The sequence below is a fragment of the Equus quagga genome, chromosome 20 (genome assembly GCF_021613505.1).
Source record: "Equus quagga isolate Etosha38 chromosome 20, UCLA_HA_Equagga_1.0, whole genome shotgun sequence".
Lineage (NCBI taxonomy): Eukaryota > Metazoa > Chordata > Mammalia > Perissodactyla > Equidae > Equus > Equus quagga.
The window spans coordinates 19553564-19580739 of NC_060286.1; the positions used below are offsets into that span (position 1 = coordinate 19553564).

General features: G+C 51.1%; 1 protein-coding gene across 4 annotated transcripts in view; it reads left to right on the forward strand.

Annotated features, from left to right (window-relative positions):
* Positions 1–6: 6 nt before the first annotated feature.
* JDP2 (Jun dimerization protein 2) overlaps positions 7–27176 on the forward strand; it is a 39410-nt gene continuing 12240 nt past the window's right edge. The window contains exons 1-3 of one of the 4 annotated variants that reach the window (XM_046647202.1): positions 7802–8580; positions 9783–10006; positions 16961–17697. In XM_046647202.1, coding sequence (XP_046503158.1) covers positions 8391–8580; positions 9783–10006; positions 16961–17008 — 462 coding nt within the window. In that variant the 5' untranslated portion in view covers positions 7802–8390 and the 3' untranslated portion in view covers positions 17009–17697. Of the gene's footprint in view, positions 282–7801; positions 8581–8686; positions 9147–9782; positions 10007–16960; positions 17698–27176 lie in introns of those variants that run through there. The other 3 variants (XM_046647203.1, XM_046647200.1, XM_046647201.1) reach the window with 3 other exon arrangements.

The following is a 27176-nucleotide window of genomic DNA, read 5'->3' on the forward strand; positions in this document are numbered from 1 at the left end:
CGGGGCGGGCACCTGGGACCGCCGCCCCCGCGCGGGCGGAGCGCACCGAGCCCCGGAACCCGCGGCCCCGGGCCCCCGAGCCGGCGCGGCGCGGGGCGCTGCAGCCCGGGCCCCTCCCGCGAGGCGCCTGGGAGCCGGTGGCTTCCTCTTGGTTCCCGCCCTGGGACGGGAGGCTCCGTCCGCTGCTGGGGCAGCCGGGGCGCTATCTCCGCCTCCCTCCCGCGCTCTCCTCCCCCGTCCGTTTGCAGGGAGGTGCTCTCCTCGCGCGGCGGGGAAGGCGGGTGAGTGGGGAGAAAACTGCCCAGGGGAGACGGGCCGTGGGGGTGGAGATGGAAGGGGAAAGGCCAGGGAGGTGCAGGGGCTGGTGGTGGAGGGATGACAGGGACCTGCTGGCAAGTCGTGCCCGCCCCCACCCCCCTCGCAGGGAGGAAGCGCGGCTCCCTGAGGACGTGGAGAAGGGTCCTGAGAAGGCTGGGCTCTCGAACCAGTGAGGAGGACTTCGCTTAAGGCCATTGCTTCCGGGGTCAGGGCTGGGACGGGGCTTCGGGGTGGTCTCGGTCCCCTGTAGGCTCCCGCTGCTCCCAGGCCAGGTTACATAAGGAGGCGAGCCGGCTCCTCTAGGTAACCAGCCCCTCCTCTCCTGCCCAGCTCAGTTTAGAAGGCTCTCTTCTGCCCCTCCCCTCAAAGGAGGCTGAGGGATCGGGCCTTTCTGCCTGGAGCCGGGACCCTAGGGGTGGCCGACTCAGGCTTTGCAGGGTCAGTGGGAGAAGGTGGGGAGACCAGGAGGCCTTGGCCCTTCTGCAGGAATGGAGAGGCCAGCTATGCGGCTGGACCTGGAGAGGCTGGTGGAAGGGGAATCAGCCGACCCTTTGGGTCAGCTCTAATTGCAAGGTTGTCTGACCCTTGCCCAGGGCGCCGCCCTCCTTCCTGGCATCCAGGCCATTGAGCTACGGCCTGGCCACATGTGCTCAGGGCAGAGGTGCTCAGGTCTGTCTCTCAAAAAAGGACTTGCAGACGGTGGAGGTGTGCCTACCCAGGTTAAGTCTTGGTGGACTCTCCGTAGGGTCTTAGTTTGGGGAGCATCAGAAACTGAAGCTTTGAATCATGGTTGGGTGCCTGCTTGTCCTCTGAGGCCTTGCAATGAATTGTGTTCACATATTGTCTCCCTTCCCCCCAAACCTCCCTTCCCTGAGGGTTTTTAGAAACACCTCCCATTGCTGTCATCCTCCCCGCAAATCTGGCTGGAGCTGGCCGGAGGCCTTATCTCCCTTTGCAGGTTTCTAGGGGAGCGGTCCACCCGCGATCAGGTGTGAGCTTGGCTCTGATTTTATGTAACCCTGAGGAACAAGGAAGAGAAGGAGGATCTATTCTCATGCCTCTGGCCGGTTAAGGTTCTGCCTCTTCAAACAGGGAAGACGGTTTCTCAAAGAGTCTTCTGTTCCCCCTCTGCTTTGGCTTTGGTTCAGAGCTGCAGGAAGCTCCAGAATCTTCCTGAAGAGCTGGGTGCTGTGAGATCGGAAGGGCTGCTGACTTTTCTTCTCGGTTGGTTGCAGCCATCTCCAAGGAGATGTGTCAATAGGTGGTAACAGTGTCCACTGGGGAAGAATTTGGACAAGGATTCTTGCTCACTCGCTGCCTAGCTCTTGCAGCCACCAGCGTCTGTTGTCGTCTCCCCGACCTGCTTGCAGGTTGTGTGGGCATCTTTTCCAGCCCGCAGAACCCGTGGCGGGCTGAGAAGTCTAGGCCCTCCAGGCCCTTTTGTCGTGGGGCTGCTGGGCTGGCTCTCGCACCAGGGTCTCTGTTTCCAGCTCTGCTCTGGAAGACGGGGCCAGCGCAGACTCTAGGCTGGCCTTCTCTGTATTCATTCAGCCCCAGCTCAACTTGAGCAGCCAGAGCCAGGACTGAGGGCAAGCTACATTCTTTTCGGCTGCAGGATGCAGTTTGCTTTCTTTCCATGCGAATGAATTATGTTTGAAACTGAAATGGGAGGAAGAGAAAAATAGAGTGTGTGTGTACGGGTGTGCGTGTGTGCATACCTCTGTAGGCAGGGGGAGAGCAGCAGGCACATTATTTTTCCATTTTCCTTTAATTAAGGCTCTGTGGAGGTGTGTTTGAAAACAGAGGGTCTCCTATGCCTTTGAGGAGGGTGAGAACACTGTTTTGGCTGCGTCCCGGGCCATATGCAGCGTATGGTGGCCAATGAAACTGGGCCTGGCTCATTCTGTTGCTTGTCTTGGCAGTCGGTTCCGTGGCTTGTGTTACCAGCTCTGGAACTCACGGGCTGCCAAGCTCCGTGTGCCTGTGTGTGTGTGTGTGTGTGCGTGTGTGCACGCGCTCTTGTGCGTGTGTGTGGTTTGGCCTCTCGAAGCTCCGCAGAGACAAATGCCTCAACGACCCAGGGCTGGAATTTTCAGCCTGTGTTTCTTTATACTCATTGCTGGCTGTGGGAGGGCTGGCCAGAGCCCACCGATCTAGGCTTTTTTTAGTCTGTTTTCTCGCTGCAGCCTATGGGATTCCAGTGTGGAGCTCCATTTCCAAAGCTTTAGCTGGCCAGTGGCATTTTTTTTTAAAAGGTCAAAGGATTTGTCACACACTATGTGTATGTCTTGTGTTATGTATCATACTGTGAATCCTGACACCAAGGAACTGAGATGAGGTGAGGCGGGAAGAGAGGACGGATGGCTTGTGCGGTGGCCGTACCCTCCCAGCTTCTTCTCTGCCGTGTTTGCAGACAGGGCCTTGTCAAATGCATTTGTCTGGTCTCCAGGGAACACCCTTTCCTGGGAGAGGTTCCAGTTTCTTCTATGGCTGGGATGGCTATGCAGGGATCATGTGTGCCCGTGTACCCTGCTGGCGGCTTCCTGTGACCTCCTAGCACCCCTCATTTTCTTGTTATGAAGATCTGAGAAGTGACTCCTAAGCATGCAGGCATAGAGTGATTGAAGGACACAGAAGATGCTGGCCCTCGGCTTTTGGAGGCAGGGGAGGAAACCCAGCTGGCGGTGCCTTGTTGCCAGTGATGTGCGCGGCCATGTTCTGGCCTGCAGGACAGAGGAGACCTTAGGAGAAACTGAGGCAAAGGGCAGGTGCCGGGCCTCAGATCTGCACCTTTGTCCCGAGCCCTGATCTGGCACCCTTTGTTTCTGTTCTGCAGTGACTGCCTGGGTGCTGAATGGTCCTGCCCCCTTGGGGTTCAGAGCTGGAAAGTGGGGGAGAGCAGAGGATCCTCTGGCTGTAGGAAAGGGAGATCAGTGTTAGGTGGGAACGGTGCAAAAGGGACCTCCGGGGGTCACCTGGCACTGGTGTCCCTCCAGGAAGGAAGGCCCTCGTGTCTACGCTGCATTCATGTTCACTGGGTGCAGGCGCTGTTCCAGGTACTTTCCAAATATTCACTCATTTAATCCTTTCTACAGTCTTACAAGGCAAATAACATTATTATTCCCACTTTACAGCTGAGCAAAGTGAGGCACAGAGAGATTAGGGAACTTGCCCAAGGTCACACAGCTAGTAAGGGGTAGAGCTAGGATTCACACTCAGGCGATCTGGCTCCAAGGTCATCTCCTAACCGACTCCTAACCCCCCTCACTCCCTGCCTTCAGAGCTGGGACAACCCCCTGGAGAGGGACCTTAGCTGCTTGCCCTTCTTCTCAATCTTGGTGCTTTCTGCATCTGTTTGCTCCTCGCCTTCTGGATCTCCTGGCCTTTTGGAAGCTGGTTAACCTACATCATTTCAGATTCCAGGAGAGAGAACATCCCAGAACACTGCTTACCTCCAAGGACAGATTTGGTGTTTAATTCTCCAGGATTCACGACAGTTAGTACGATGCTTGGTGATCACTGGCCTCACCCCTTTTTGCCCCCTGCTCCCCACCGTGTCCTCCACCTTTCCTCCTGGGAATCCTCCCAGGCTCCCAAGACCCCCCGCCCCCTCATGCTGATGCTCAGGTGCCAGCTGCCTGCTCTTGACTTCCCACCGCACTGCTCCTGGGGCCTCACCCTGCCGACTCCCTTGCTCTCTGACCTGCCCTCGCTCACCTCCACTTGCTCTCAGCCCTGAGCCTCGCAGCCTTGGGCTGTGTGCACTCACATGCACACCCATCCCTGGCTCCTGATGCCGGCCCAGGCCTGCCGTTTGCCTGGAGGGGAGCCGCCTTCTCAAAGAGCCCCAGGAATGTTGGGGCTCCCGAACCTTTGGTTTCTGTGGACAGAAAGTTCGTGGTACAGATCCCAACCTTCTCTTAACCTGTGTTTTTTTTTTTTTTTAATTTATCTTTGCCATTCTAGATGAAGATGCACGTTATTGGGTACTTTCTGATAAGAGTAGCCCTTTACAAGTTTGTGCCATCAAAGCAAGCCTGGTTTTTTATTTATAGATACTCCCATTAAAAAAAATTAAAAATTATGGTATCTTACAAATTTATATACAGTAAACAAAAGAAGAAATGAGAGGGAAAAACTCAAGTCACCTTTTCTTCTTTCAGCTGAAAGGATTCTTCATGTTAATATCTCCCAATAGGGCCCATTTTCTGGACTTGAAGTGTCTTGTGGCTTTTCTTCTGCTGGGACAAGGCAGCGCCCCAAACTCTCTCCTACGAGTCCCTGAGGAAGTCAGAATAGAGAGACACAGATACCTTTTCTCTTCTTTTCTTTTTTTTTTTGGAGGAAGATTAGCCCTGAGCTAACTACTGCCAATCCTCCTCTTTTTGCTGAGGAAGACTGGCCCTGAGCTAACATCCATGCCCATCTTCCTCTATTTTATACCTGGGACGCCTACCACAGCATGGCTTTTGCCAAGCAGTGCCATGTCTGCACCTGTGATCGGAACTGGCGAATCGCGGGCCGATGAGAAGCGGAGTGTGCGAACTTACCTGCTGCACCACCAGGCCGGCCCCAGATCTTTTCTTTAGCTTCTTTCCCCTTGGATCCATCTGGTCCCTGTTTCTTTCAAGCCCACTTTTAGGAAGCTGCATCAGACCACCCAAAATGTTAGGCTCAACAACAGCTTAGGGTCCACTGTGACCTCCTGAACGCTTTCTATCTTATCCATTCCTTGCTTGTCAGTCTCATCTTGGATCTCTGCTTTACCCAGTTTTCCTTCCTTGGCTAGTTTCCAGGTTGTTCCTGGTCAGTGCCCCAAATTGCCAAAGTCTTTTTGGATTCTAGTCCTGTCTTTTGAGGCACAAGCCTCATTTGCCATTTTGGTTTTCTGCCAATGTATAGAGCTTGCTCTTTATTTGTGCATCCTAGTTACTAATGGAGATATGGAGGGTGTTTATCTTCCTTTTGGAGCTCCTGCTCCCTGAAGGGGAAAATCTCTGGGTTCTTCCCCTAAAGTTTTTAGCGTGTAGTTTTCCTTTTCCTACTAAATTGTTTCCATATGGAACACCCAGTCTGGGAGATGATTTCACCTCTTGTCATCTTTCCTATGTCCTCCTTGAAGTGGGTAAATTCCTCCTGGCTGTTATTGGTTTTCTGCCACTGCCCCCCCTCCGCTTTTTATAGATCCCTAAATCACTTGAAATTGTTTTGTTTTTCAAATCACCAAAGTTGCCTTTCAGTGGTCGATCATCAGCCAGCTCTTTGCAGTTAATGAGGATCCAATTAGGAAAGGCAGCCACTCCAGCTCCTCCATCTTCGGCCCCCTGCCCCCAGAACGGTTTAGGATGACTTCTCGCTCGTGAATGTCAGCTGTTGTGGTTGTCTCCTAGGAATGGCATGTGTTAAGGACTTTGTGGTTTGTGTCTGAGCAGTTAGGGGCGCCCTTGCAGGGGAAGGAAAGAGAGGGAGATTTTTTGCTCCTGCACAGAAAGCCTGGTGCCTGATCCCCTGAGTGAGGCTTGCCGTTGGAATGACATTGAACTCACGGGAGCAGGAATGGCAAGAATTTATGGGGCTGCTGCTCTCAGGGGGTGGTTACCCCTCTAGGGGCTTCCACAGTAGCGGGGAATTCATTATATTTTGGGATCATTTGTTAGTGTCTCATTTATACCATCTGTATGAAAATAAACAGAAGCTGCCAGCAGAGCCTATCATTCCCGGAACAGAGTGGGGTCTGGCTTCCATCTCTCAGAGATGGCTTAGGCAAGGAAACATACAGAAGCTTCTGGAATATTTTTCTTGGGGTCTACTGTGGGAACGATAGATAACGAGCATCTAAATTTCCAGAGAGAGGCCCTTACCTCACTCACTGAATTTTGTTCCACCATGAATTTATCATTTGTTCGTTCTTTCATTCATTCATTTATTAATTCAACAAGTATTTGGTGATTACCTTTCTGTGCCAGAAATGATGCTAGGCACTGGAGTCGCATGGAGCAACAACCAGCCTTTGAAATCAACCCTGCACCTGCTGAGTGGCTGTATGGCACATTTTGCCACACAGGAATGGGTCCTTATGGTACAGGGGCATTCTGGGGCTTCTGGCCAAGGAGGGGATTTTGCTCTGTTTTTTGTTTTTTTTTTTTTTTGAGGAAGATTAGCCCTAAGCTAACATCTGCTTCCAATCCTCCTCTTTCTGCTGAGGAACACTGGCCCTGAGCTAACATCCATGCCCATCTTCCTCTACTTTATATGTGGGACGCCTACCACAGCATGGCTTGCCAAGTGGTGCCATGTCCGCACCCGGGATCCAAACTGGCGAACCCCGGACCGCCGAAGCAGGATGTGTTGCACTTAACCGCTGTGCCACCGGGCCGGCCTCTTGCTCTGTATTTTTGCTTTGCTCCATACCTTGGGTGTGGGCCCCCATCCTCTGTGAGGGGTTTGTGTCCAGCTGAATACCCAGCACAGAGCATTCTTCAGCCTCCCAGCTCCAATCTGTTTTGATTAGCTCAGTTGAGCATTCTTCTTGGGGTCACTGACTCCTGGTGACATCAGTTCAGGTCTAGAATAGGGGATGTTTTAGAGTTTCCTCCTCTTCTGAGAAGGAGACGTGAGTTTCCTTTGTCACTTTGGCTCAGGTAGCCTGAAATCAACCCCCTCTGCCTGCTGAGTGTCCACAGGGTTGGGCCCAGGCACCATTTTGCCGCACAGGAATGAGTCCTTACCCTGGGCCCTTTCTTGTTCTTTCTGGAGGAGGCCCCGGGAGACCTGCAGCTCATCCGCCGTGCCCCGGAGCAGCCTCCTGGTGTGCAGCCTGCGGCCCTGTCTGCATTGCAGGCCTGGCTCCGGGGGACGGAGAGGGTGCTCTCTTGCTGACTGGACTCCAGTCCATCTCGGGTTTAGGGAGGGTCACAGCGCATTGACCAACCACACGGGAGAGGTCTCGGGGCCATTTCTATGTCTAGGCTCCCACCCAGGCTGCCATGGGGTTATTCAGGGAACTTCCTCCTGTTGGAGGCAGGGTAGAGGGTCCGCTGTGCAAGAGAATGATCCTCCACTCTGGGCTAGTGTCTGAAAGGCCACCGTTAGAGGGTGGACTTCATTCCTTCTGCATTGACATCTCTTGGACCCCAGGAGGGGAAACAAAAAGGGCAGGGTGAGAAAGCTTTGGTTCCAAAATCCAGGGACCTGGAATCCCGTCCTGGCTCTGGCCCTCTCTGGCTGTGTGAGCTTGGGCAAGTCTTTTACCTCTCTGAGCATCAGTTTCCTCATGTGCAAAATGAGGATGTGGTTTAGATGAGTACAGGGACTTCTCCAGCTCTAAGACTGTAACTTGATGTGAATGAGTCTCAGATCCTTTTCTGAGATGGCCCGGGGGACACAGCTTGCTAAAGATGGGGAGAAAGGATGTGAGTGGAAAGGAGGGGCTGAGGGGCCAGGTGTGGGAGGTGGAGCTGGTGGAACACAGATGAAAGAGCCTGGGGTACCAGTTGTAAACTTGGGTGCAAGGTAGGGAGCTATGGGCAATGGCTTCATGGGCAGATGCGGCCGGTGTACTAAGGGTGAAATGGCAGATCCACGGTACGCTCCTGTGCACCTTTGTTTAAGGAAAGTGATGTCCCGTGGAAGTCTTTGTGGTTTGAGGGTGCAAGCCACTCACACGCTTTACCCTCAGAGTGCGGGGCCTGTTGGGAAAGAGACACAGGGCTGGCTAGAGAACCACATTCCATCTTTGAAAGTGAAACGGAGATGGACACTGTGGCTTATGCTTATGGCCAAAATGGGCTCCCTAAAATGCCCCTCTCTTGAAATCTAGACCTGAGAGCCTGAACGGGGGGAGGAGGTTGTGGATCACTCTTCGGGGCCACTCTCATGGGAGGCAGAGCGCCAAGACAGTGTGGCCACATGGGTACATAAACTTGGCTCAACAGAAGCGTGGTCAGAGGATGTCCCGTCTCCCCTCTCTCGCCAAATACATCCCTCTCCATGGGAATAGAGGGGTGGAGAATGGAAGGATAGGCCAAAGCTTCTCCCCCCCGGGATTTCCAAGACAGTTGAGGTTCTGATTTATGGCCCTCTGCAGGCAGGTGGGAAGGGACAGAAATGATTTCCTTTACAGGACTGGAATCCAGGAGCAGCTTTGTACTAACGTGCTACTTACAAGGCTGCTTAGAAGCCAAGACTGTGCACATCTGAGCTCCAGATTCTCAGTGCCGTGGGCTCATAGTAGGTGGTCCACATCGGATGGATGGATGGATGGTAGGAGCCCTGCAAGGGACCAGATAAGTCTGGCTTTATTGGCAGACAAGCTTTCTTCCCTGCCATCTGTGCCTTGAAAGGACCATTTCTTACCCATGAGCTTCCCCCAGCAAAGAGAAGGAAGAAATAAGAATTCCCCTGCTGTTGACCTGTCTCATTTATGTCTTTCTTTCATGCCTGAATCTGTCTTCCCTTGCAAACCTTCAGGGTTTGACAGAGCCAGAATATGTGTTTGCTTTGAGAATGAAGAGACTGTGGGGGACTTTTCTGGTACTGGGCTCCACTGGGAAACACATGCTAATTAATTCCATCTCCTTTGCCTAAGTGTCTTCCTCATAGACGCACACACACTGTCACCTTTAACTTCGATTTGCTTCATTCGTATTCAGGGCGTCTTAACAAGTAGGCAGAACGGGATGCGTGATTGGAGGGGAGGCACCATGCCAGACCAAAAATAGCTCCCTCTCAAACAGGTGCAGAGGTGCCTGAGATTCCACCGTTGCAGTCTGTTCCCTTCTGAGGCAGTATGTTGCCGTGTAAATCCCAGCTCCTTCAGGTTTTACTGTGTACGTTCTTGAGCGATTTATCTTTCTTTCTTTTTTTTTTTGAGGAAGATCAGCCCTGAGCTAACATCTGCCAATCCTTCTCTTTTTTGCTGAGTAAGACTGGCCCTGAGCTAACATCCAGGCCCTTCTTCCTCTACTTTATATGTGGGACGCCTGCCATAGTATGGCTTGATGAGTGGGGCCATGTCCACACCGGGGATCCGAACCGGTGAACCTCAGGCCGCCAGAAGCGGAACACGCGCACTTAACTGCTGTGCCACCAGGCTGGCCCCGCAAGTTATCTTTCAAAGCCTTGGCTGCTTCCTCTGCTGAATGGGCTCTGCCCCCATCTTAGTGTGCTAATAGAAGGATTATGGCAGTGCCGAGCAGAGAGCAAATGCTCAATGGATGTGCCTATGGTTGGGTTAAGCATTGCCTTAAGGGCCAAGGATAACCTTGGTGGGAATTAGTTGATGGAGTTTCTCTCTATCACAGAATGGACTGAAGGGCAGGAAGAGCAGCTGCATGGGGAAAGGATTCGGGGGGGACATTAGCAAAAGAAAGGTTGAGGTCCTGGCAAGACACGGGGGCTTTAGCCGCTCATGGAACCTCTCAACCTGGCTGACCCCCTTGTCCTTCTTCTTTTGCCCACTCCAGGCTGGACCGCCGCTCCTCCTGCTATGATGCCTGGGCAGATTCCGGACCCTTCCGTGACTGCGGGCTCTCTGCCAGGGCTCGGCCCCCTGACTGGACTCCCCAGCTCAGCTCTGACGGTGGAGGAGCTGAAGTACGCCGACATCCGCAACATCGGGGCCATGATAGCTCCCTTGCACTTCCTGGAGGTGAAACTGGGCAAGAGGCCCCAACCCGTGAAAAGTGAGGTGAGCGAGCCGTGTTCCCCCAGACAGAATCCAAGGGTAGGACGCCTGGGTAGAGCCCAGGTCTAGCCCTACACGCAGCGTGTGACCTCAGCGTTGCCATTCAACGTGGGGTCTGAGGACCAGCGGCATCCGTGACACCCTGCAGCTTGTTAGAAATGCAGAATCTCGGGCCCCACCCCAGAACTTCTGAATCAGAATGTGCATTTTAACAAGCTCCCCCAGGAATTCATGGACACGGTAAAGTTCTAGAAGCCCTGGGCTAGGGCAGGATGCTGCACCTGTCTCTGGGTCTTCAAGGGGCGAGGGAAGAGTGACTAATAATAACAATAATGAATAATAATATATTGGCAATCTCTCTGGGGTGTTGGGAGAATCAAGGGAGTTTGTGGAAATGTGCACATGCTTTGAAAGTATACAAGAGCATGCCAGTCCTGGGTTATCTTGAAAAATTATTGTCATTTGTCACATCATTGCCTCTACCCCTCTTGGCCCCAGGCTGGAGCTGAGCATGGCAACTTGGAGGAAGGGTGGTGTGGCCTCCTTTCGCAAGCAGCTGCCAGAGCTGGGCATGGCTCAGTCACCCAGCATCATCTGCCTTAGGTGATGCTTGCAGAGGACCCACACGGGACCACTCTCTGCTCAGGTCCTGCAACTGCAGCTCTCATGAGTCTTACTTGCAGAAGAGCAGCTTTTCCCTGGGGACTGGTGGGAAACACAAGTTCCCAGTGTGGGTGAGCATCAGTGCTGTGCATGCCCCCAGCCACTTCCCCAGCGCCGGTCATTTGTCCAAAGGCCTGCCCCAGTGAGGTCCCCAGCAGGGCCATTTTTTCAGAGGCCTAACAGAATAGCTGCCGCCCTGGAAGGGAGAAGGACAGGTGGTGAGAGGTGGAGAGGTGGCTGGGGGGTGGGGTTGGGGCCAGGACGTGGGAAGCAGCTGGGCTTCCTCTCATCATTTCATGAGAGGGAGCATTCATAGATGCGCCTCGACGTGGAGTCATCCTTTAGGATGGGACTTGGAGGGCTGGACTTTCCAGGGAGAGGGCCTCTTGGGTGGAGAGAGGTGTCTGGGTACTGACAGAGGAGAGTGGGTATATATGCAGCTCCTGCTCTTCCCTCACTCTCCCTGTGAGAATCGTAAAAACTGCGAAGAAGCGCTGGTGGGGCTTTGCCAGGGGTGGCAAACTGGCGGTTTGTGGGCTGGATCTGGCTCTCAGGTGTGTTTTGTTTGGTCTGCACAGTGTTTTAAAAGAAACTTGAACCAACATTTCACTGCAACATTTGGATTTCAATCTTTGATGAAAACACTGGAAGATCTGGTCACACTGTGCCCTGTTCTGGCATGGCCACAGCTGCATGGAATGGAGAGACCTCTGCACTCTCTCCTGGCTCCAGTTTGCCATAGGCCCTGCACGCCCTCTTATTCTTGATTTTGCTCACACTGTTGGTTTTGCTTTTGATACCCACAGCTGCCTTCATTTACTGTAACCGCTTGGCCCCTGCAGTAGACATTGGCTCTGGAAACACCTGGATTAGGTGCACGGCAGATGCCCACTAAAGACTGTTGATTACAAGATGAGAGTGGGCAGTAATTAGATTCCTCTGAATTGATTTTGTAAATCAACGTGCTGTTGATAGCAATTCCTGGCTTATTTCTTGTCCTGTTTTCTTTATGGAGGGCCTTGTCTTTGATCCTTTGCTATTCACCTTCCCAGACCTGTAACTTAAAAGCATCCATTTCTGGGTCGGTCCCCAGTGGCGCTGAGGCCGTGGGACTGATGAAGAGCGGGGTGCCTGGCCCAGCGGGGATTTGCCTAGGGGGTTGAGTTACCGCCTCTTCCCTCAGCAAAAGGTGCTGGAGGAGCTTGCTTTCTTTTTTTGGGGAAAAGGCATTTATTTGAGTGGAATATTTTTACATTTCACAGCCTCTCCCAAATTGGTGGCATATGCCCTGTACTTGACAGTGACGTTCTGTCTTCACAGGCACCCACAAACACGCGCCATCCAGGCTGTGAAAATAACAAGCTGTTTTTAGGGCGCATTTGCATGTCGTCTCCCTCGCTGTCAGACTGCAGCGCTGTGGGGGCGATGAGGCAGAGGCAGCAGCGTAGGTTGCGCTGGCTTGGAGTAAGGTCAGCTCTGCCTGGGGAACTGACCTCCACAGGCTTCCTACGTCGAATTCAAGGTGGGAGGCAGGGGGCTTATTCTTAGAGCTACTAAAAATAAAACAGGTGGAGAGAAACTTGCAGCTGGAGAACCTTATGTCCTGAAGACTTATTTGCATATGGTGAACTGCCTTTGGTGGATTTTCACATCAGCATTTTAGACTAGTAAAAGTTTCTTGAATAATAATGATACTAGCTCACTTTTTTGGTGAGGTAGATTAGCCCTGAGCTAACATCTGTTGCTAATATTTTTTGCTTGAGGAAGACTGTCTCTGAGCTAACGTCTGAGCCAATCCTCCTCTGTTTTGTATGTGGGATGCCACCACAGCATGGCTTGATGAGTGGTGTGTAGGTTCACACCCAGGATCCAAACCCATGAATCCCGGGCCATGGAAGCGGAGAGTGCAAAGTTAACCACTGTGCCACTGGGCCGGGCCCTAGGTCACATTTAAGCATTTCAGTATGTACCAGGCCCTGTGCTAATAATTGCTTAACCATATGATCTCGTTTATTCCTTACCTGATCCTGGTGACCGGGTTCTCCCCATTTTAGAGGAGAGGAATTTGAGGTCCAGGGAGGAGGAGGTCAAGTCGATCAGGGTCACGCCGCTGGAATGTGGCAGAGGTCAGGCCTGCCTGGCGATGCCCCTGCTGCTGCTGTGACAGTGGTGTCCCAGTTGCCCTGGGCCACGCCTTAGGCTTTGTGCTGGGCGCTCTTTGTGAAGTATCTCATTGGACTTGTCCAAGAACCCTTTGGTGTAATTATTGTTACTGTTGTTTGTGTGCCCACATTATGGATGAGGTCAACAAGGCTTAGAGGGGTCCAAGGTCAGGCAGCTGGGAAGCAGCCCAGGCAGGCGGACTTTTGAGCTGAAACTTTAACCTTATGCTCTGTGGCCTCCTGTGCTCTTTCCATCCCTTCCAGGCTTCTAATCAACACTCTGTCGGGCCAGGAGGCCAGATGAAGCTGGCCCGAGAACGCTCCATCATTTTGATGACCTGGCCCAGTTAGCCCTGAGCCCTGCAGTTCTGCAGCCTCGTTGTCTCCTGGGCCCCAGAGAGAGTGGGCTGAGCCGCTGTGCAGGCAGCCCTGTCCCAGCTGGCTCTTGGGCTGTCCGCCTTGTAGAGGCCGGCAGTTTCCTGGGCCATGTCCAAACGCACGAAGCTGTTTGGTAAGAGAAAATTGGAGGAATTAAGTTAAATGACAGGTTTTGTAAATGATAAAGTGCTCTGTGCTGATGTTGTTATTATTATCTGGTTGACACATAATGTTACACTGTTTTGGTGCCAACTGCTTGCCTGCAGTCCGTTTGTCCAGCTGATATTTGCTAAGCACCTGCTGTGTGCCAGGCCCTGTGCCAGATGCGGGGAACTGACCCATAAACAAAGTAGACAAAGCCCCGCTTCTCTTGGGCCTATATATTGTAGTGGGGGCGTCCAGAAATAAAAATCAGCAAATTAATGGACAATGTGAAAGGTCAGATAGTGGTCAGTGTTGTGAGGGAAAATGAAGCAGACCGAGTGGATGGAGAGTGGCCAGACTGCTCGTGTTGCCGGTTGGCTAGGGAAGCTGGGCCTGTTATGCTCGGGGTTAGAGCCCATGCTGCTTTCTTGCCTCTTTGTTCTTCTTTCTTCTGTAATGTTTCCCTTTGATAGCTTTGCTCTCTGGCTGTGTCCAGGGCTTCTCTTCCTTCCCCTTAAGCTGGACTCCTCCACCAACCAGTCCTTATTGGCCTGAAGATCTTGGCCCTTCCGGGTGATCTCCCTCTGAGTGGGGTGCTGTGGCTGCAGTGGCCCCACGCTGCGTCTGGGCCCGGAAGGCATTTCCACTAGGGGTGGGGGGCGGGGGTGGGAGGAGCAGAGCCCCTCCCGCACGCACACACACACACACCAAGCACTCACTTAACAACCTGTTAGATGAGACCCCTCACCCTCTGCCGCTCTTCAGGGCTCTAGAGGGACTCAGGAGTTCAAGGGAGGTTGGCCTGGATGACCTTTTAAGAAAGAGGTTGCAACTGTCATTCCAGGGGCTGGAGTCAGCCTCCAGATGAATCTCATTTGGCCTTCACAGTGTGGTTTTCTTTTTTTTTTTTTTTTTCTTTTTTTTTAATTGAATGAGTTGCTATATTTAAAAGCCAGGAAATGTGGACTTTCTGGCTTCTTTGAAAAAACCAGAATATCTGGCCATTCTGGGCCCACACCCTTAGATGCAATGAGAAGCTGGAGCTGAGTGGCAGATGCTCTCTGGATGAGCCTGCAGTCTTTAGTCCACCAGGCCTCAGCTACTCCCGCTGCCTCACACCCCGCCGCCTTCACGCTCTCTGTGTCACCAGCCTGCTTGTGAGTTTGCATCCTGTGTTCAGGTCCCAAGGACAGGGACTGCATCCTCCATGTCTTTTTACTTCCACTAGACTGTGTTCACTGCCTTGCACAGACTGTATGTTTAATGTAGGCTGGTTGGTTTGAACATTAATTAGCTGTGTCAACTTGGCAAGTCACTTAAACCTTCTGTCCCTTCATTTCTCCAGCTCCTAATTCTTACCTCCAAACACTCTCCTTTTGTTGTTCTGTTTCTGAACTTAAGCGACTTCAGGCAGAAGAAAAGAGGACACAATGGAAATCAAACCAACCATTCCCAAACTTGGCTGATCATCAGAATGGCTTGGAAAAGTTCTTACAAATACAGATTTCCAGACCCAAGCTCGGGCCCGTGGCATCAGAATCTCTGATCTGTCTGTCTAGTAGGCTCAGAGGTAACTGGGCTGCATTTGGGACCCTGACTGTTTATATGGCTCCTTGGGCTCTTCTGATTGTTGTCAGGGAGCGTTTCCGAGGGCTCACCTTGCGGGATCCGTGTGTGCCTTCCATCCTGGATGGCCTTCCAGCACACATTCCACATGGTGACTGGCCCGTGTCCTCGTCATCTTCAGAGCAGGAGAGGAGACTTAGCTGTTTGTGGATTTCACCTTGCTTATTTCCCAGCCTCCCCAGGAACCCTGCAGAAGGTGTAGAGAGAGGATTTTCACCTTTCGATGAAGTGTGTGGATTTGAACCCGTGGACTGTGGGGTGTCCTTGGAAGGTGTGCTCACTCGCAGCCACAGGTACTCACCCCCAAGTTTCTTCGCCAAAAAGACTAAAATGTTCACTCATGTCTAGCCTGAGCATAAAAAGTTGCCCCAAACCAGCTGACAAGCGGGGTTAATGTTGGCGTAAGCACGCTTATGTTTTTAGTGATTTAAAACATAAAAGCAGCCCACTGACATTTTTTTGCGAGCCTTGCATAATTGGTTTTTAATTTGTGGCTCTTTGGAGTAGCGTTGGCCTTCTTCCCCCTGACTCAGACTCTCTTTCTGTCTCATTTTTGCTTGGCAGAGATATCCAATCTGTCCCTTCTTGGAACAGAATCTCCCAACTCATCTTTGAGATCCTGACTTTCCCCTGTAGTTCCGTCACTTTGTTAGCACATTTTCGAAAGCTGTTAGCTTTTGTCTTTAATAGTTTAATTTGAGGGAAATGAGTGATAGCTAAAAGCAGCTGTGCCTGTATTTAACATTGGCCCCTGTAATGTTGAGTCTCGTTTGATACCACACCCTGAGGCCTCACAAGGGTTCTGAGGTTCTTCTTTAACATCATTGGCTAGTTACATCCACTCTGTCCTACATGGAGTCCCTTGGAGAGGTGGTGGTGGGGACATGGCTGGATCTGTCTGTTCTTAGCGGAAATCAGACACTTCTGAAAAGTTCACAGAGTCCTGTGCTGTCTTCTTAGATTCTCCATCTTAAGATGGAGATGAGTGGGCCAGCCTGATGGTGCAGTGGTTAAGTTCACACTCCGTTTAGGTGGGCCGGGGTTTGCTGATTCGGATCCCGGGCACAGACCTACCCACTGCTTATCAAGCCATGCTGTGGCAGGTGTCCCACGTATAAAGTAGGGAGAGATGGGTCACAGATGTTAGCTCAGGGCCAGTCTTCCTCAGCAAAAGGAGGAGGATTGGTGGCGGATGTTAGCTCAGAGCTAATCTTCCTCAAAAAAAAAAAAGATGGAGATGAGTGTTGCTGTGCTAATTAAATGAACTAATGTAGGTAAAGTGCTTTACTTAGTAAGAGACACAACAAATGTAAGCTACGATGGTGATACTTTACAATGTGTCGATTATGCAGGTTAGTTCTTATGATTGATTAAAAAACTGTCCCTTGGGCTTTTATTTGCTTGAGAGTATTTTTCCCTGGGAGGTAGTGAGTGGCCTGAGTGTTTGAAGGTACTCAGGTGTGGTGTGAACAGCGTACCGTCCTGATCCTAAACAGACAGGCTGCTTCTGCGGCCGGGGAAGTGCTCTTAGCTTGGGTTCAAGCTTCTGGGTTCACATCTGGCTCCATCGCCCACTCCTTATGCGACATTGGCCAAGTCAGCTGGTCTTTTTGAGCATCAGTTTCCTCATCTATCAAAGGAGGAAACTAAACCTCGTACGATTTCATCATGAAGATTAAATGAGGCATTGTGTGTAAAGATGACTTGCGTACAGTGCAATCTGTAAATTGTCTGTGTTAGGCGCTGAGCCCATTTGTAGTGACCCACACTGCAAGTTCGGACAGCGCTGGCCTTTCCAGTGCATTGCACTCATGACCTGGGTTTCAGGGAAGCAAGCAGGCCTTCCTGTTTCTGGTTGTTTATGCAGCGTAGATGTAGCCAGAGTTTAGCTTCCATCACCGACTGTAAATGAGAAGGCTCTTCAACCCTGTTTTCCCCTAAGTTGCCTAACGTGACCCCTTATCTTGTTTCCTGTGGTGTGAAGGTCATTGTTGGATTCCCAGGAACCATCAGTTTTTTAGCAGCCCTATGAAGTGGCCTCTTCTATCAGTACCAGTCGTCTTATTTTGGTGTCCCCAGATTTACTGGCAACATGGACTCAGAGTTGGGAAACTGAGCCCTCTCACAGGTGAGGCCCCTCTGGCTGAACAACTCTGTGCCCAGCCAAGTCTGTCTCCTCTCTACTGCACCCAAAAGACGCCAGACAACTTGGCCTGAGGTTGGAGCTCAGAGACGTAGAAGGACATTCGAGCAGATTCGGGCAGGCTGTGGAGGTGCTGGGAGTGAAGTCCTGGGTCCCCTCTGGGTTTACTGCCCCCTCGAGGCTGTGCACCTCCTGCCCTATGCTGGGGCTCACTGACTGTGAATCTGCTCTTCGGCTGCAGGGTCCCCCTTTACTAAGCATAGTGCGTGTGCATGTTCTGAGTGACAAACTCCTCCATGATTTGCCTCCCTAGCCCTTCTCCCTCCAACCACCACCAATAAGAAACCGTGGCTGTTTGGAAGCCACATTGCAGAGCAGGACTGCTGTGCTCCAACGGATCAGCTCTGAAGAGGTTACTAGACGTTTGAGCTTCGATTTCCTCCCTTGTGAAAAGAAGGGGATAGACCTTATCTTACAACATATACAAAAATTAACTAAAATGGATCAAAGACCTAATGTAAGAGCTAAAACTACAAAACTCTTAGAAGAAAACAGCTATAAATCTTTGTGACCTTGGATTAGATATGACACCAAAAACACAAGCAATAAAAAAAAAATAGATAAGGGGCTGGCCCCGTGGCCGAGTGGTTAAGTTCGTGTGCTCCGCTGCAGGCAGCCCAGTGTTTCATTGGTTCGAATCCTGGGCGTGGACATGGCACTGCTCATCAAACCACGCTGAGGCAGCATCCCACATACCACAACTAGAAGGACCCACAACGAAGAAGATACAACTATGTACCGGGGGGCTTTGGGGAGAAAAAGGAAAAAATAAAATCTTTAAAAAAAAATAGATAAATTGGACATCATCAAAATTAAAAACTTTGTGCTTCCAGGGACACAAAGTAAAAAAAATCCACAGAATGAGAGAAAATTTTTGCAAATTATAGATCTCTTAAGAGATTTGTATCTAGAATATATAAAGCACTATTACCACTCAATAATAAAAAGACAAATGGTCCAATTACAAATGGGCAAAGCATCTCAACGCATGTTTCTGCAAAGAAGGTATATGAATGGCTGATGAGCTCATGAAAAGATGCTCAGCATCATTAACCATCAAAGGAATGCAAATCAAAACCACAGTGAGATACCACTTCAAACCCACTGGGATAACTATCATAAAAAAGGCAAACGATAACAAGTGTTAGTGAGGATGTGGAGACGTAATTCTTGTAAACTGCTTGTAAATGTAAAATGGTTCGGACACTGTGGAAACAGTCTAGCAGCTCCTCAAAAGGTTAAAGATAGAGTTACCATATGACCCAGCAATCCCACTCCTAGGTATGTACCCGACAGAAAGGAGAACATATCCACACAAGAACTTGTCCGTGAATGTTCATAGCAGTATTGTTTATAATATCTCAAAAGTGGAAAGTACCTATGTCCATTAGTGGATGAATGGAGAAATAAAATAAAATGTTTCCATACAATGGCATATTATTTGGCCATAAAAGGGAATGAAGTATTGATACTTGCTACTGCACGGTGAACCTTGAAAACATTATGTTAAGTGAAAGAAGCCAGTCACAAAGGACCACATATTGCATGATCCCATTGGTATAATCTGTCCAGAACAGGCACAGCCACAGAAACGGAAAGGAGAACCAGTTCCCTGGTGCCTAGGGCTGGGGGAGATGGGAGAAGCGGGGGGCGATGGCTGAGGGATATGAGATTTCTTTTAGGGGTGATGAAAATGCTCTAAAATTGATTGTGCTGATAGTTGCACAACTTCATGAATATACTAAAAAGCTGTTGAATTGTACACTTTAAGTGGGTAAATTCTATGGTATGTGTGAATTATATCTCGATAAAGCTGTTTTAAAAATGGGGAAGAATAATACCTACCTCACAGAGGCACGGGGAGGATTAAAAGGGATAATGTATATAAATCACCCAGCATGCATCAGTGCTCCACAATTAGCAGGTATGGTTATCAAAACTCCATTTTAGACTAGCGGCAGTAGAAAAGCCTGGATCTGGTTAGGGGCATTTTCTCCTCTTTCCTTTTTAATGCTAGTGGCCTTCCAGAAGCAATGAGAGCAATCTGGCAGGATTTTGTATGGACCTTGGGAGGAAATATGGAGTAATCCTGGCTATTTATTAGAATCCCCTGGAGAGTGTTTGAAAGAATACTGACATGCAGCCCAGAGATTCTGATTCAGTTGGTTTGGGTGGGGCCGGCAGGTGGTTCTAGCCTGTAGCCATTGGCTAAAACCCATGGTACAGTACAAACCGGCCCAGGTCTTTGAAGGAGTGAGGACATCTGGATTCGGGACAGAAGGCTCACGTGAGCAATGCACTTTATGGTTTGCAAACTGCTTTTGTAGACATTCTTTCCTTTGATCTGTTCGACAACCCTGCATGGTAGGTGTTCTCAGTACCATTAGTCGTTAGGAAACAGGCTCAAAGAGATGAAGTCACTTGACAGGGTCTCGTTTTTAAAGCATAATTTTATCTATTCTGTTTTTAAAAAAAAGCAAGATGCACACACATGCTCATACCTGTTAGTTATCAAACCTGACACCTTGGCGAGCGCTGCCAAGGTGAAGTCTGGTGCCAGGTTAATCTATTTTGCATAGACTTCAGAACAAAGCTCTGCCTGCCACTTCTCTTTAACTGGTGAGCATCCTGAGGGTGCAAGGCAAGCTGATAAAACATTATTTACATCTATGTGTGTGTATGTATATACACACACATGCACATACACACCATTTGTAGCTACTGATCTATGTGTGCAAGAAAAACATAAACAGGAATAATTTGGATCCCAAGGCTGCGGAAACCTGCAACCACCCCCATAACCTCTGAGTTAAAGGTTTTGCATCAACCACAACACATCTTATTGTTCTCACTGAGTGACTATAAGAAGTATATGATACAATCGTGAGCCCCTTAATAAAATACCACCTTTGTCCATTTAGTATATTGTGGTTTCATTTGAACAAGAGACTTCTGCTGCTGAAACCAATCTGAAATCTGCTGATTTACCTTGGTGCTACTCAGGTGGGGTCCACAGACCAGCAGCACCAACATCCGAGAGCATCTTGGAAATGCAGATGCTTGGGTCTCACCCTAACCCTGTAGACTAGACTCTGTAGAGGGTGGAGCCCGAAAATCTGTGATGTGATAAGCCCCCCAGGGGATCCTGATGCTCTCTGTGTGTTTAGATGACCTGAACGTCCCTTCCACCTCTGACTGGCAATGGTTTCTCTCTGAGAACGGCTACAAGGGTCTAAAACCACTTTTTTCTCCAAACCTATCTCAGGCTCCTGAAGCTACGCCACACGCCATCAGATGTTCATTCATGTGTGTGGTACCTGAATCTGTGTAAGGCAGGGTTGCTCTCTGAGTCAGCAAACACCTTAGCATCTCCAAACCAGTCATTTTTAGGTTTTATGATCCGTCCTGCTGCCAGCCTTCACCCCTTAAGAGACTTCCCAATTGATTAAGCTACTGAGCTTGTCAGTATGCTGGCTCCTTAAAGTTTCAGAAGGGAGATCAGAAAAACTGTTCTGAAGCCAAAGGAGCGCTTGTTTGCTGTATCTGGCCTGGAATTCTTAGCAGCTCTGGTCTGGGTCCTGGGATGGAGGGAGCTCACCCCGTCTGCCTGGGTGCTGCAAAACCCCTCCTTACTCCCCCTCTGAACTCTAATTGCATCCATTTCCTTCCTTATATCACTCACGGTGAAACGCTTCCATCCTCTGGGCCAGGTGTCCCTGGTTGTGAGTTCTTTTGGCCACGTCACCTGGGTGGGATTTTTCTTCGCTGGCATTCAGTCCCCTGGAAGGAAAAGTCGCCATTCTGCTCTGCGATTTGTCTGTTATCTGTGCCTTGTGCCTGAAAGAAATTGGCTGAAATCCATGTTTCAGCTGCACACCCTGCATACAGATGGAACAGAACTGCGTTGGTGGAGAATAATTAAGCCAGGGACCTTGTTTTTCACCTTCATGATGAAAGACAATGAGTTCCAAGGCTTTAATAGGATGATGGCACTTGAAATCTTCTGCTTTGGCCGCCTTGGGACTTTCACAACAGCCCTGTTCATAAATACTCCTTGCAACAACTACATTTTCATTTCATTGTAGGTAGCCATTTTGCAGGAGCTCCGTCTCTGTTTGGTTTTTTGCCCCAGTGTAATCAGGGTACAATACACTGCTTGCTGTTGTTAAAGTCTGTTTCAACCTTAGCATTAACTCTTTGTGAAAAGAAGAAAATGGATCTTTCCCTGACAGATATATTCTGCTTCTTCCCAGTCTTTTGTGGGTGGGGAGAGTCTCATGGGGGGCCACTATTTCTCTCCTTTTTTTTTTGAGGACAGTTAGCCCTGAGCTAACATCTGCTGCCAATCCTCCTCTTTTTGCTGAGGAAGACTGGCCCTGAGCTAATATCAGTGCCCATCTTCCTCTACTTTATATGTGAGACACCTGCCACAGCATGGCTTGCCAAGCGATGCCATGTCTGCACCTGGGATCCGAACCAGCCAACCCCCGGCCACCAAAGCAGAATGTGTGCACTTAACTGCTGTGCCATCCGGCCGGCCCTGTTTCTCTCCTTTTCTCATCTTTTGAAGTAGTCATCATATGGGCAAGAATATGGTTTGATTGCCTAGTATGAAACCAAACCTCATTAAACCATAAATATGAAACGGGCCTGGAATAGACATATTTCAACAAAAGCCATCATTCTTCAAATAGCTCTTCTCCAGCAAAAGGATTTCCCAGCAATCACCGTCCGTTTTCCTCTTCAATGTTAGGTTTTCTGCTCGCGCCAAGGTGATTTTTCTTGTCTCCTGACCTCTATCTCACTTTTGTAGTAACAGTGCTTGCTGTTTCCTTAGCAGGACCGTCCGCAGATGGGTGTCACCCTGCCCAGCCAGCTTTTTCAGGCTTTGTTCCAAATACAATGCTGTCTTTTCTTAGCAGTGGAAATGGGCTGTTCTCCCCGGCTTTCTGAGAGAAGAGCCCTTCCCTGCTCTGTTCCTATAATCCAGCCCCATGCCTCAGTGGCCTATTGTCTTATGCGGTCTCTTACCCCAGGAGGTTTTTCCTGAGGACGGGGGTTTGGGAGGGCCGGGATCAGGGAAATGCTTTGTCTTGCTGAGATGTGAGGCGACAGAGAAGTCGGTTCTGGTGGATCTGCCTGTGGGCCCTGATGCCAATGATGAGAGCAGTGTCAGGCCTTCCCTGGTTCTTTCCAGAAAGCAGTGGTGTTCTGGTCAGCCCTGCCACCGTCTGACCCAGCGCCCTGGGCAGACTTCCTCTCCTTCCCTGAGCTGGAGTTTCCTGGCCTGCAAATGCAGTGGGGGTCTAGGATCTCTAGGTCTTCTCGGTTCCAGAACCTCAGGACGGAGCTTAGTTTGCAGCCCCACTGCTCCCCGCCATTTCCAGCGTATGCCAAGTGCGCTGAGCATCGCTTACCTGCCTGCACCCTCAGCCAGGAGAGCTGACTGCATCATCCTGGCAGGGGGAGCCGTGGCTTCTGCCAGCTCTTGTTCAGAGCCTTCACCTGATGGGTGGCTGGGCCGGTTTGGTGCTTTGAGCGAGGACGGCGTCGAGTGTGCGGGTCTGTGTGAGGTGAATGTTTGATCATAGCCTGGCGTGGCGGGTGGTTGGGGTGAAGTGGAAGGGGACCGGGACTGGGAGCCGGGAGTCCTGGGTTCTTATTCAGATTGCCAGCTCTGTGGATCAGGCCTTCCTTTAGCAAACATCTATTGAGTGCTCCTGATGGCTGCAAACCCTACAAGGTGCTGGGCACACAAAAGTCAACAAGACACGGACTTTGCCCCTGTGGAACTCCCAGTTTCATGGAGGCACAAACCGAGGAGAGAATACAGCACAATAGGGGCCAGGATACGCTCAAAGTCCTATGGGAGCCCAGAGCAGAGGGTACCTCCCCAGCCTGGAGGGGATGAGAATCAGGGAGGACTTCCTGTAGGAAGTGAGGCTTGAGCTGAATGTACAGAATGAGAGTAAGCCAAGGCGACAGCAGGAGCAAAGGCATGAGCCAGGGAAGCGTGGGGTATATAGAGGCTCAGTGTTGCAGGAACATGGAGAGGAGGGGAGGGAGAGACGGGAAGTGAGACCAGAGGAGTGGGGCCAAGTCGCAGGAAACCTTGCTTGACACATTAAGGGGCTTGGGCTTTATCCTGAAGGTAAGGAGGAGCCTCCTAAGGCCAGTAACTGTCATGTTTGCATTTTAGAAAGCTCTCTCCGACGGTTGGGATGGAGGATGGTCGTGCAGGGTTAGGAGGCCTCCTAGGAGGCGGTGCAGGAAAAGGGGCTGGCAAGTGGCAGGGGGATGGCGAGTGGAGCGCAAATCTCGGCAGGATTTAGGATGTCGAATGGGATGGTCTGGATGGTCAATATTGGAGCCAAGGAGAGCGACAGGTGGGGTAGGGCCTGAGTTTCTAACTCTAGTGAGTGGGCGGGCACACGGGGAATAGAGATGAAGAAATTGATTGAGGATGAAGACTCTGAGGGGCTGGACATCCAGCTTGAATGTCCAGCTGGCAGTTGGGTGTTTTGGTCTGAAAATGAAGATTTGGCTGGCACTAGAGTATAGGTGGTGGTTGAAACCACATGAGTAGGTGAAACCGATGATCCGCACATAGTGTGTATGGAGCAAGAGAAGCAGCAGGCCAAGGGTAGGGGCCCGGGAGACATCGGCCTGAAAAGGACAGGCAGGGAGCCCTGGACAAGAGGCAGAGGAGCAGAGGTCAGGGAAGTAGGAGGACAGACAAGGGCAGGGTGGTGCATCCAGGGCAGAGAGAAGCCCAAAGAGAGGGAGCCGTGCAGCCAGGTGGAGCCGGAAGGCCCCTGGGGGGGCCAGCCCAAGAGTGTCCTTTGGACTCGCTTGTGAGGACCCAGCCCCTCCCCTCAAGTGTGAGCCTGGCCGCAATCTGCTTCCTTCCTGGGCCTATTCCTCATCTGTAAAATCTAGGGATTGGCCTGGGCGCTTGTCAAGAGCCCCTCGCGTCTTGTGAGTGAGTCTGTGAAGTGATGATTTCTGAAACTTCTTAAAAGCCAGGAGATGTCCTTCCCACAACCCCTCCTTCTCCCCTAAGTCAGGCCAACACTGCCCCTGAAGGTTGGGGGACTGAAAACCTGGGCAACTCAGAGCTAGACGGGACTGTGGGGACATCTCAGTCCAGCCCACGTTTGGAATAGACTCGAATCCCTGTCTTTTCCCAACTTGGTGACCTTGGGCAGACACTTGACCTTGTTTGTCACCTGTAAAAGGAGGCCCCTGATACCCACCTTGAGGAGGTGTTTGAAGGTTAGAAAGAAGAGTGGGAGCTATTGTGTTCATTAAAGATGAGCCACTGGACGGGAGAGGAGACATGAATGGATTGACCCGAGGTCACAGAGTAGGGCATCGCCGGGAGTGGAACCAGGCGTCTGATGACCAACCCTGCTGGGGTCTGTCGCTTGCCAGAGGTCATAAATTAGCAACCCATGGGCCAGAGCAGCCCACAGATGTGTTTTGTTTGGCTCACACAACGTTCTTTTCAAAATGGAATTTGTTGCCAACATTAAAAATTGGGAGATTTTACTTAAAAACTCTTATTTTCAGCTCGTCTTGAAAAGTTGGAAGGTTTGGCAACACCGAGCCTGCACAGCATTGGGTCTACTTGGGGTGTCACCTCTGGGGGCCACAGCCCCATCCAGCCCTCTTCCCTCACTAACGGTTCCTTGTTGGGCCCCCGGAGGTGACTTGAGTTTGCAACTCCAGCCTTGGACTGACCATTTGTCTTGAATTTTCTCTTACAGCCCTGCCCACTGTTCACTGAAACTGTGCAATACTTCACAGCTGAGGTCCAGACCTTGACCATTTGGAGTGAGAGGGCCTGGCTAGAGAAGATGGGAGAGAGAGGAGGGCAGAGTTTCCAAGAGCGAAGCCCCCAGGGGCAGATGCTAATAGGGGGGTCTGGCCCCTTCGGGGTGCAGGGGGTCAGCAAGGGTGTCGGACGAGGGCCCCTGGGGTTTCCTCATTCCTCCCTGCGGGGGTGGGAGGAGGCAGAGGGCACTGTGGGCTCAGCCAGGCTGGCCAGCTGGCCGAGGTCTTGCCCTTGGACTGCCCTACTTTGTTGATGCTTAGGGGGGCAGGGGAGTGGGGAGGGACCGCAGCCCCTGGCTCAGTGTAGCCGTGTTTATGTGGGGGAATGTCTGGTATGTTTGGTATTTGGGTGTTTACTTCCCAGGGTGCTCGTGGGTCCCTGGTGTTGAAATGTGGCTCCTCCATGCAGGAGGGGAGAGACCCTAGTGGGCCGTCCGGGGCTAGATTCAGAGGCTGCAGGCTGTTACTCCGTGCCTGCTCATTGACAGCTCGCATGCTCCCCCTCTCCCCAGGTCTCCTTTTGTGCCAGATTCTGCCCGTGCTGGAGGCTGGGTGTGCCCCGGGCAGCACTCACCTGGGAAGGCAGGCTGGGAAGCTGGCGTTTACAGAACCCTTCCTGCCTCCCAGCCTCTGGGCTGACTGGTCCTCATTACAACCCTTGCCACAGGGCCCAACGTCTTCCTTGTACAAGTGAGGAATGGAGGCTCAGAGAGGCCGAGTGACTTGCCCAGGAGCACACAGCGGCTCCGTAGCAGAGCTGCTGGGGACCCAGGCCTCTTAGACCCCAAAGCCCACGCTGACAACTCTGATGCCATGAGTCTCACATAGGCCTGCTTCTTTCTGCCTGTGCCACAGTTCTTAGTAGAGACAAGCCTTTCAGACCGTCACTACTCTGGTTTATTTGGGTTTTTTTCCCTTTATTTCTGCCTGTTGACTGCCTTATTGCTCTTTTCTCTGTTGCTTTGTCCATGTGAGAGTTTCTAAATTTTCAGTGCCTCAGGTTAAAAAGTGTCATTGCTGGGGCCGGCTTGGTGGCGCAGCAGTTAAGTGCGCACATTCCCCTTCTCGGTGGCCTGAGGTTCGCAGGTTCGGATCCCGGGTGCGGACATGGCACTGCTTGGCAAAAGCCATGCTGTGGTAGGCATCCCATATATAAAGTAGAGGAAGATGGGCACGGATGTTAGCTCAGGGCTAGTCTTCCTCAGCAAAAAGAGGAGGATTGGCAGCAGTTAGCTCAGGGCTAATCTTCCTCAGAAAAAAAAGAAAGTGTCATTGCTCTGTCTCAGCCTATCTGTTTGTGGGTCCCACAAGATATATTTTTGGAAATGCTCATGAAATGTCAGAATTCAAAATCACATCTGGGCGACTGTTGCCACCGTATGAAAGCCACATGGCCTGCAGAGGGGCCTGAGAAACACGGCCAGGGGTCAGGCTGCGGACCCTTCCTTTAAACCGTGCAGCTTTTGTGTTACACATTGGTGTTAATTATGCAATAAATAGTTTTTATTTAAAAAGACCTTAGTGAGAAAAAACAAAACGGTCGTCGCCCTGAGAGTCAGAAGCTTCTGCTGTGGCTTTACAGCCCCATCACTAGGATGGAGCCAAAAGGGCGGGGCCCTGTCACCACACGTAGGGGTGCACACGGACCACCTGCCCTTCATTGAGCTGGAGGGGCCGAAAGGCCTGGGTTTGAAGCTGCCACTGACCTTCCAGGCAGCCTTTTCATCTTTTGTTTCCTTGCCCGTAAAAGTGGGGAGGACAAGAAGACCGCCTGGATGGTTTACTGAGACCCTTTAACAGCCAGGACTCCTAATCCAGGGGACTTGATACTTACCAAGGTGACCCACTTCTGTTTGCTCCAGGGCCCTGCTGCACCCAGGCTCTGCCACTTTCCCAACTGTTCTAGAAGCATGGCTCCTGGCAGCAGTGATTCTCCCCTGAGTCACTGGGGACCACCTTCTGCTCCTCCATTCTCACCTGACATCACCCAACTTCACAAGGTGGGACCCTGCTGTCCTGGGCATCTTTCAGTGGCAAGAGGCAGACACCTTCCCAAAGTCCCTCCAGGGCAGAGGAGGAATTTTCAGGATAGAGTCAGGGGTGTGCATCATGGACCCCAAGGACAGGAAGCATAGTCAGGCCCCTCCAGGGGTGGAATCTG